Below are 9,727 nucleotides of genomic sequence, written 5' to 3' on the forward strand. Positions count from 1 at the left end.
ATATATTTTCTTAAACTGAAATAAATAAATACATTTTTCTTTAAAAAACTAAAAAAAAAAAAAAGAAAAAAAAAAGATGGCTCTCTTACACCACAAATCAGCCGAATGCAGTATGGCCGAATTGGATCTGTTTTCAGCTCCCATGACGCAGATGTCCATAGAAGACAAAATCTATACAGAGGTGCTGCCTCTGTCCGCTATTACAGATGCTGGACCTATAGAATTCTACATCTCTGGAGATTCCGAGCGCTATATCGATTTGAACGACACTCTTTTACACTTAAAAGTTAAAATCACTAACGCCGACGGGAGCAACCTGGCGAACGACGCGCCGGTGGGACTGATCAATTACCCCCTAAACACAATTTTCAGTCAATGCGACGTGGTCCTGGGGGATAGATTGATATCTCAGGCCAGCGCCACGCACCCCTACAGGGCTATGATCGAAACCCTGCTCAACTATTCAGAAAGTTCTTTAAAAACTCAGTTCAGCGCCGAGCTTTTTTTTAAAGATACAGCCGGGGGTATGGACTCCACCGTTATCAATAACGGGCCGAACACAGGATTAAATCAACGAGCCAGATTCACAGTGAATTCGAGAGAGGTTCATCTGTTAGGAGCGATCCACGCTGACATATTTTTTAGCGAAAGGTTACTTTTGAACTCTGTGGATTTGAGAATTAAGCTCACCCGAGCCAGCGACGCCTTCAGCCTCATGTGTGCAGCTGATAGCACTTACCGTTTACAGATAGTGGGGGCTGCTTTGTTTATCAAGAAAGTAGCTGTTGCACCGGCTGTGAAGCTTGGCCATGCAGCTGCGTTACAAAGAGGAAATGCGCTCTATCCTCTGTCACGGGTGAATCTTAAAACATATTCTATCCCTCAGAATTCTCGCGTTTTTAATCAACAGAATCTGTTTTTGGGAACGATGCCTAAATACATCGTTTTAGGCATGGTGAACCACGAGGCTTTTACGGGGAGAAGAGATTTATCCCCGTTCAATTTCACGCATAACAACGTGGAATATCTCGCTCTGTGTCAGGACGGGAGGCAGGTGCCTGCAAAAGCGTTTCAGCCGCAATTTAATCAAGGTGCCTCGGTCAGAGAATATTACAACATATTTTCAGCGACAGGAAGACATCTGAAAGATTTACCTCTGAGCATCAACAGAGAGGAATTTGAACAAGGATACACACTGTTTGTCTTCAACCTGAATGCGGCGGGGGAAGACTCAGACGCCTTATCCCCCGTTTTTAACGGTAATTTAAGACTGGAAATGAGATTCAGAGAACCACTGAATCACACTGTAACTTTAGTGGTGTACGCCTGTCACGAATCGATTTTGGAAATCAATTCTAAACGACAAGTGTTGGTGGATTATTACTAAAAAAAAAAAAAAAAAAAAAAAAATGAACAACCATCAGTTGGAAAGTCTTCTGCGTCATTTGCTGGGGGAGTCGTTATTTTGCGGAGTGTGGGCCTGTGACCAGCTGCCTTTCCTGGGTGAAAGCTTCAGACGCCCTGCTTACGTGGTCGTCAACACGCATCCTAAAGATAAACCAGGCGAACATTGGCTGGCTCTGACTTTGGAAGAAGACGGGAGGAATACGTTTTTTGATTCGTTCGGTTTCCCACCGGATTTTGTACACTATCCCAAAAACATTTTACAATTTTTAGAGCAGCGGGGAGAAACTGTATTGTACCATAACAAACAGTTTCAGCACGTACTGTCTACCGCCTGTGGTCAACATTGTGTTTATTATTTATGTCATAGAGCTCTGGGGTTATCTTTTGAAAATGTTTTGTCTTTGTATAGAGAGGATGACCCGATAAAAAATGATGAGACCGTGACCCGTTTTGTACAGAAATATCAGCGTTGCGTGAGACTGAAATGTGCAGACTCTTTTAACCACGGTGCCTGCTCTTTAAAAATGTTTAGAGATTTTTATAACATATAGTTTTTCTTTTCACCCAGATAAATATGTTATAAAGTCACATGTTTTACTTACTTTTTACTTTTTCATCCAATCGTCTGTTTTACTTTTTGAATGTTTGAAAGTGAATTGTCTTGTGACATTTTTTTTTAAAAAAAAGGCTGTAAACATGAAAATGTGTTCAATAAACATTTTTATTATCACACAGCAATAATGACAAAGCGATCTGTTTCTTATCACGTTAAGCTGATCCATCTAGGAGAAAGCAATATGTTCTTTTTTTTATTTCTCAGAGTTTTTTCTCTTTTTTCAAAATAACGCTCCTCAGCATCAGTTTCTTCTTCTTCTTCTTCTTCACGCGTTCCCTGATTTATCATCCTCCTGTATTGTTCTCTTGCGTGAATATTACCCAAGGTTGATATAGGCACGTTGACTGCTCTGAGAGTATTTAAAAAATCCGTCCAACCAGCGGGTTTTACGCCTGATGTTTTTTTTCTTTTGTAAGAGAGCGAAGCGTGCTTGATCAAGTCTATTATATGCGAACCTTTCACAGTCTTTCCGTTATAAACAAATTCCCCCGAGGGTGTCCACCCGGTGCTGGAGCTCTCGGTCAGTTTCTTGAGGATATAAGCTGCATTTTTACGGTCGCGGGGCGGAAGGCTTTGCAACACTTCCCCGGTGGTTTCATCCTCCGTCGTAATTTTTTTTCAGCATCTTCAGAGTCTTTATTATTATTATTATTATTATTATGTAAAATCAGAGGGATGGGCCGAGCCATCTCCGTCTCCCCTTGTTTGAGGAGAGTCAGGTATCTTTGCAGCAGAGCGTTGTATTTTTAATTTTTCATATGGGTTTAACCCCGTTTCATTTAAAACTTCCCTCATTTTTACATCCAAATCATTTTCAGCCGCTCGTCTGATAGTAGGCGACTCTGGGGGATGGGTGGCCTGATTCAGACGACTCATCTGCTGTGGCGTCAGTAAAAACATCTTTTGACCGGCTTTCTGAGTCATCTTTAATTTTTATTTATTAATCAGACCGCCTAAAAGCTGTCCAAATAGTGGAACAACGGTGGATAATAGAGGCAGCAGAAATCCACCGGATTGTTTGATCAGAGCCCCCCGTTTGCGTTTCAGACCGACCTTTTTATCAGCCAGCAGTCTGATTATTTTTTCTGTCGTTTGAGCTTTTTATATTGACTGGTAGACAGAGGTATGTTACCCTTTAACAAGTTTAAAGAGACCTCGCAAAGAGTTTGGATAAAATCCGAGGAGCTTCGTTTGAGAATAGCTCGTCTTTTGCGCGCAGGGGCTCTAGAAAGTAGTCTGAGCAAATATGCGTTTCTTTTGATACGCGCCGACATATTAATTATTTCTTGTTAGGCAGATAAACCACGGGCCACTGATCAGGTAGTACGCCACCGCGCAAACGAAAGACTTCTGGGCAATTAGGCGTCAAGTCTAATAATAAATACCCAAAGGGTTCTTTGGTAGCGTCATCAAAACTTTCTAGAAAAAAGCGTTTTTGTCCGGGGAATATTTGGTGAGATAACAGACTTATCTGCAATTTGTCTCATGGATTTTTAAACAGAACCAGGTAATTACTGTTCAGACTGATGGTACGACTGTGTTTACCCTGAAAAAACATATTTTGCATCATTAAAATCACGCTCATGTTTCTGTGGTGTCCATATTGTGTAAAAATTCTGGCCACCTCGGGGTGGTCGCAGGCCTGAAAAATTACATCATCCAATATTATTAAATGATTTTTATCAGGAGGAAACAAATGCTCGTCGTCGAAAGAATCGGGCAGACATTCAACGAATTTAATCTCTTTATTGGTTCTCTGCAGTTCAGCGTACATGGGTTGAAAGGAGGTGTACACATAGACAATATTCTCAGGCATTTGATTCAAAACATGTTTGGGGTGTTGGAGAATCTGTTTCACAAAGAAAGATTTTCCCGCGCCCGAAGGCCCGACTATGATAGCTGAGAAAGACATACATAATCTAGGATCGAAATCTATTTCCTGCGACATTTTTGTATAAAAAAAATTTAATACAAAAATTAAAACCCAAATGGCTCTGTTTGACCGTTAGGCAGCAACCGTCTCTTGTCATACACAACCCTAAACCTTTTGCTAAATGAAGAGTTTTTTAGGACAAACCCGTTTTTATCTCTAACGATGCCCTGCTGCGGGGTGTCAATAAACCCCCCTTCCTCTGAACGCTGGAGTTGCTGAGGGGTCAGAGACCGCCGCAGCACCTCGTGCTGCTGCAGCTGCTGCAGCTGCTGCTGCTGGTGCTGCTGGACAAAGCCATCGACCAGATCTCTCACGCTGTCAAAGCTTACTTTTTCAGAGCATTCTCGAGTTTGAGTGATACCTTTCACCTTCAACACCACTTTTTTACGGTTTCTGGTTTGATAAGCATAACTTTTAGGACCCGCGGCTGCGAATTCTTCTATGCTGTCACCGTCTAACTCGTCCGTTAAGTCCCCCAGATAATTTCCGTATTTTAGTCGGTTCTCTCCCTGTTTGGTGACGTAAATTATGCTGTCTGTGTCAAAGTACAAAACTCTCCCCTGGAGCTCCTCTAAATACTCGTAAAGCTTTAATCGTCCGTACGCTGTGGTAAAAGCAGCTATGAAAACGTTATCGTTTTTGTTAGGCGGGGCTATATAACGACCGCCGTGGGTCCACTGAACCAGAGCGGTTCTGTCATCGAGGAAAGAGAAGTAATTTACATTGTATTTTTCAGAGAACATGTAGCTGAAAAATTCTTCTGGTTCGGTGACCAGAGCCGTCTGACGCAGATTGTTTCTCTGAGCAAACTTCCCCCAGAAGCTGTTGAGACACAATTTGGAGATTTGTCTTTTAGCGGGGTTAGGATGAATTTTATTCTCATCCAGCAGAATGCCCTGGTGAGAGTGATACTCCATGATGTATCTCTGCCTGCTGGCGCTGTCATTTGCTTCAGGAGGATATCCTGAAGCCTCCTGTTTGCCCTTAAGAAAAGTGTGTATGTATCCTACGAATACAGAGTCGTCCCGGTTCTCAAAATGCCACACCTCGGTCACCTTAACCACTCGATAACCCATCTGCAAAGCTTTGTTAAATTCGGGGGTGACCCAGACACCTGTCAATGCGCGGCTCTCGTCGTCATGGTTACAAGCACCCTGCTGATTGTTTAGCTCTGCGCAGGTGCGGCAGAGTGTAAACACCAGCTTACCCGAGCCGGTTCTGTAAGGCAAAACAAGGAAAAATAACCCTCTGGGAGGGTAGACCACAGCCCTGATGAACCCAAAGTAGCTCTGAGGGCTGTTAAAAGCTGTGTGAATTATTTTAGGGTGACCTAGCGGGTAGGGAAAGCTACAGTTGACATAAGGATAGAGTGAGGTGACATCAGCGTATTCCACGTTCTCGTTCGCTGCTGCTGAATACCTGAGCCTGATCGCGCACGTTCTGCCCCCGTACAGAGCCTGGCGGGGGTGGAGGGGCTCAGGAGCTCGATAATCTTGCATGAAAGCCCTGACGGAGGGATTTGATTTCTTCATTTCATCCCAGCTATGCTCTCTCATAACCACCACTTTAACCCCTTCTTTAGTCTCTAACGCGTTTAATCTAGCCACGGTATCGCTGTGTAACTCTCCAAACGATCGCCCCGTCAGAGAACAGGTCTCGTGAGGCTGAAAACAGGAGGGACAGCCGTGATAAAAACAACCCAGAAATTCCCACACATATTTATCACCTCCGACCTCTGAGTAGCCGTCCACAAAATACGGCCCCAACCGCTTTTCACCGGCGTTCAAAGCGTGCTGAATAAAGACGCCTCGGTCACGAGACACCCACTCCAGCCACTGGATGCTGGCGTGTGAATAGCTTTTGTATTGTCGGCTGTAATGATCTGGCGACGGTATGGCTAAGGTTTTAGGCTGCAGATGGTTACAGGCAAATGTTTTCATACAAGCGCTGGCAATCGTGCATGAACTGAACGGATCCACGCCTGTTTCCTCTATGTATCCGTTTCTGAATATTGTGCATCCCTCCGCCAGCACATCTACGTCGTTTTGGCAGTAATAGAGAGCTTCCTGTTTAAAATTGAAAATTCCTCCGCGCACGGTCTCGTACCACTCCATGAATTCGCGCCTGGCTTCAGGCTTCATTCTCTCCGGGTGGTAATCCTGAGGAGGGGGGTAAGGACCGATGTAATTTAAATGATTCAAAGAGCTAAAAGCGTGTGGGAAAAAACCTTTGCTTTTGTCAGGGAAACCTAAAGCTTTAGGCATGGCAGCGAGAGGCATAGCGAGAAAACTCAGGGAATCGATGTATCGCTGGTTGTAGTCAGGGTCTGTGAAACAGAGTATTTTGCTCCCGTGCATAATGAGAGAGGGCTTAAGGCCCAGCTCCACCATGGCTCGGAGTACTATATAGCTGTCAAAACCTTTAGAATTATGAGCTACAAAGATGGCTTTCTGATACATCGGTCTCCTAAAGCTCAGCACAAACTCTTTGGCGCAATTCACCCCTTCAGAGTGCCACCTCTGACCCTGTAGCGATTTAGCACAGACCAAAAAAGGAATGTGGACGCCTTGTTCATCCGTAAACGTTTCAAAATCGTAAAATATTATTTTTTCTGAATGGTCCTCGGACGGTTTAATGGGTTGTATGTAACACAGGTGGGTGTTTCTGTTTTGGGGGATCGATGGGTCCCCTGTGGATTCGCCGCAGATTTTACATTTTATAGCTTGACACACGTGAGGTTTCATTTCAACAGACACGGGGATGTAATACAATCTGAGGCATTTGTCGCACCGTTTATACAGCTGGCACTGACTGACTGATTTTTGACCCCGCGGTCTCTTGACAGGCTGCTTGTGTCTAACTAAGCAGCTCTGGGAGCGACAGACGCGATTACAGTCTGAGCACAGGACGGTTCTGTACTCTGTCTGAACACAGTCGGGGTGTAAACACACTGTACAGTGCGCGGGGCAGTGATGACTCAACACGTTGTCATAACCCGAATAACAGTAGTGACAAGCGTACTTGGAGCCGAGAAACCCCTTGAGATCTTTGATGCCGTAATAATGATTCTGGTGCAGAAACAAATAGAGTGTTTTATTTTTTCGGGGGCAACCTGTTTGGAATTTTGAGAGAGTACGCGTGTCTTCCGTTCTGTAAAATACCACAATTTTACAATCCAACAACTGTTCAAATTTTGACAGATCGCTAAAGGTCACTTGGTTCTGATCGTTTAAACCGGCAGCGATTTGAATCTCTCTACCTCTCCCGGCAGCCTCTCTGTCGGTGAGAGAGGGGAACAGCAGATGAGCTACATTGACGGAAAAGCACGTGTTGTCGTCAGAGTTTTGTACTATGTACAGAAACCTTTTCTTTTTTTTAAGGATTTCGCTGTGCAACAATTTTTCCAAGGCTCTCTTCCCGCCGCCCCTCGGGTTACGGACGATCTGGACCACTAATTCCAGAGTAGCGTCGGTCATAATAGACATGTTGGACTGTACTAGACTGTCGAGGAGGGTCTGAAATGCTGAAAGGTTCTCATCCTCTCCGCCGTTGGTTAAAACGCTGGTGACATTTCTGGTCAGACTCTCCCCCCTAAGTTCCAACTGAATTTTGTCCTGAGGTCTAGCGTGTGAAGAGACCCGTTGAAACAATTCGTGAGCGGTCCCCATAACTTCCCCATAAAATGAACCGTAATCCGGTACACCCGTAGGGGGTGGAAACTGTAATAACTGTCTTATTTCTACGTTGTTAAATCTATTTCTATGCACTTCATTCAGAGCGTTGCAGGCTGCTGGAGCTGGGGAAGTGTCAGGCTCCTGCTGGGCCGTATTTAGAATTTGACCCCCCACTTGGTTTGAACCGAGATCAGCAGGAGGTGAAGGTGGTGGTGGTGATGAAGGTGAAATTTCATGGTTTACATTTAGCAAACTATCAAAACCCCAGCGATTACCGTCTGCAAAATGTATTAAATCTTCAAAATCCACGCTTGTGACGTATTCTGGGTTGACGTCATTTATTAAATTGTGAAATTCAACGGATGCGTCGGTTTCAGGCTCTACATATAGCAAACTATCAAAATCCGAACGAGTCCCTTGTACAAAATGTATCAACTCTTGAAAATCAGCGCTTGTGACGGATGGTGGGTTTACATCACTGGCATTATTTAATAAATTGTAAAAATCGTTTGGTTGTGGGTTTAAGGTCGGTAATTCATTAGATCGATCGCTCGCCCTTTCAGCCATTCTGGGTTTAATGTCAGATTTTTTTTTTTTTTTTTTTGGGATTTGTTTTACAATATTTTTCAACTCAACAACAACAACAAAAAAAAGAAAACAACCAAACAAACCTCATGGAACAGCGAAAAAACAGAAATCCTCTTCGAATGTAATTACATTCTTGTAAGCTCCGCAAAATATGCTGATCCTGGCGCGTAAAAGTTCATTTACCGCACAGGTCAACTCGTCTCTCAGGGTATCAAGCAGATAGCGGTCCCTTCTCCTCCTGCGATGTCTGGTGAAAGAGCCTCTTACGGCGCCTGAGAGAGAGAATAAAAATAAAAACACGCATGATTAAAATCACATTTTTAAAAAGAATTAGAATCGTTATGAAACTTTAACCCTGTAACACAAACGATTCAGACTGCTTACCGTTCCGTCTGGCGGTTCTATTTGTAGGGATCCTGGGATGAGCACGCGCCGCCGCCGCTGGAGCGGCGTAGGTCCGGCCTGGTGTCGGAGGAGAGGGGGTGCTGGAGACCGGCACCGTGGCGGCTCTCTCAGGCGAGGCGGGGGTCCTGATGCTTCTCCCGATCAAGGGAGGTGGTGGGGGGAGTGCGAGCGGAGCGGTGTAGGTCCGGGTCGTTGCTGGAGCTGTGGAACCCGGCACCGTTGCCTCGGTGTCGGGTATGCGGTTGCAACGGTCCTGCCGCTTCTCACAATCAGGGGAGCTGCTGCTGCTGCTGCCGCTGGTGGTGGTGTTGGAGGTGGTGGTACAGGAGGTGGTGTAACCGGTGGAACCCGGAACCGTCGCATCGGTCTCGGGGGACGGGGTTGCAACGGTCCCTGCTGGTACTGCTGCTCCCAATCGGGGGAGCTGGCGGTGGGGCGAAGGTCTGGCACGGCGCCGGACCTGTGGAACCCGGCACCTCTGCCTCGGTCTCGGAGACGGAGGAGGAGGAGCTGGAGGACCGGGGGAGGTCGGAGGTGTTGATCCAATGGAGAAGAGAGGAGACGGCGGGGGTAGAGTCAAGGGAGATGGAACGTGATGGAGGTGAAAATCCCCGGCGTGTAGAGAACCCGAACTCCGGAGACACCAGGCGCGGTCTGCCACTGCCCGGCTCTGAAGCTGGATAAATCCCGCATCACTTGTCGTGTCAACGTAGCTGCGTCCTGGCCCTCTATATCCCACCCACGTTCGCTCCAAATTTCTTGTTGCTAATGCCTCGTTTCTAGCTGCGTTCTCAATGTGAAGTTCGATTTCTCGTAGTTCTTCCTCGGTAACTAAAAAAAACAAAAAAGAAAAAAACTGAGTGATTAAGTAAATTGCTTAATTCAAGGAATAATTATTGGAAAACAACAAGGAGAAGAAGCAGAAGAAGAAAAATACTCACAGGCCTCAAGAAAGTCAAAGTTGATCTCCTCGCCTATAAAACACAGCTTTTTTTTTAGAAACAACAGATCATCAGAAAAAAGCGTGTAAAAATAATGCTAAAAATTGCAAACGAGATGAAAAACCACGTACCGTTTTCCATATTTTTTAAATTTCAGAAGCTT

The 9,727-nt window shown here is 45.1% G+C and overlaps 1 protein-coding gene and 1 long non-coding RNA gene across 2 annotated transcripts in view; one reads left to right on the forward strand and one right to left on the reverse strand.

Moving 5' to 3' along the window:
- Nucleotides 1–3,749: 3,749 nt before the first annotated feature.
- Nucleotides 3,750–6,892, reverse strand: LOC127532453 (uncharacterized). Its single transcript, XM_051944146.1, has 2 exons — nucleotides 4,247–6,892; nucleotides 3,750–4,213 (listed from the first exon to the last, which is right to left on the reverse strand). Exons 1-2 carry the CDS (start codon nucleotides 6,698–6,700, stop codon nucleotides 4,001–4,003), a joined length of 2,667 nt encoding a protein of 888 aa, XP_051800106.1. The 5' UTR covers nucleotides 6,701–6,892; the 3' UTR covers nucleotides 3,750–4,000.
- The window catches only part of LOC127532464 (uncharacterized), an 8,008-nt gene continuing 4,316 nt past the window's right edge, over nucleotides 6,036–9,727 (forward strand). Inside the window, exon 1 of the long non-coding RNA XR_007939908.1 lies at nucleotides 6,036–6,127. This is a non-coding gene — a long non-coding RNA (uncharacterized LOC127532464). The remainder of the gene's footprint in view (nucleotides 6,128–9,727) is intronic.

The sequence above is a fragment of the Acanthochromis polyacanthus genome, chromosome 23, assembly GCF_021347895.1.
Source record: "Acanthochromis polyacanthus isolate Apoly-LR-REF ecotype Palm Island chromosome 23, KAUST_Apoly_ChrSc, whole genome shotgun sequence".
Taxonomy (NCBI): domain Eukaryota; kingdom Metazoa; phylum Chordata; class Actinopteri; family Pomacentridae; genus Acanthochromis; species Acanthochromis polyacanthus.

Excerpts from the sequence above, each read along its gene's own strand:
- LOC127532453 (XM_051944146.1), bottom strand. The coding sequence starts at position 6,700 with ATGAAACCTCACGTGTGTCAAGCTATAAAATGTAAAATCTGCGGCGAA. Across the intron at positions 4,214-4,246 it reads GAGATCTGGTCGATGGCTTT|CTGCAGCAGCACGAGGTGCT; the intron begins GTCCAGCAGCAC and ends CAGCTGCAGCAG.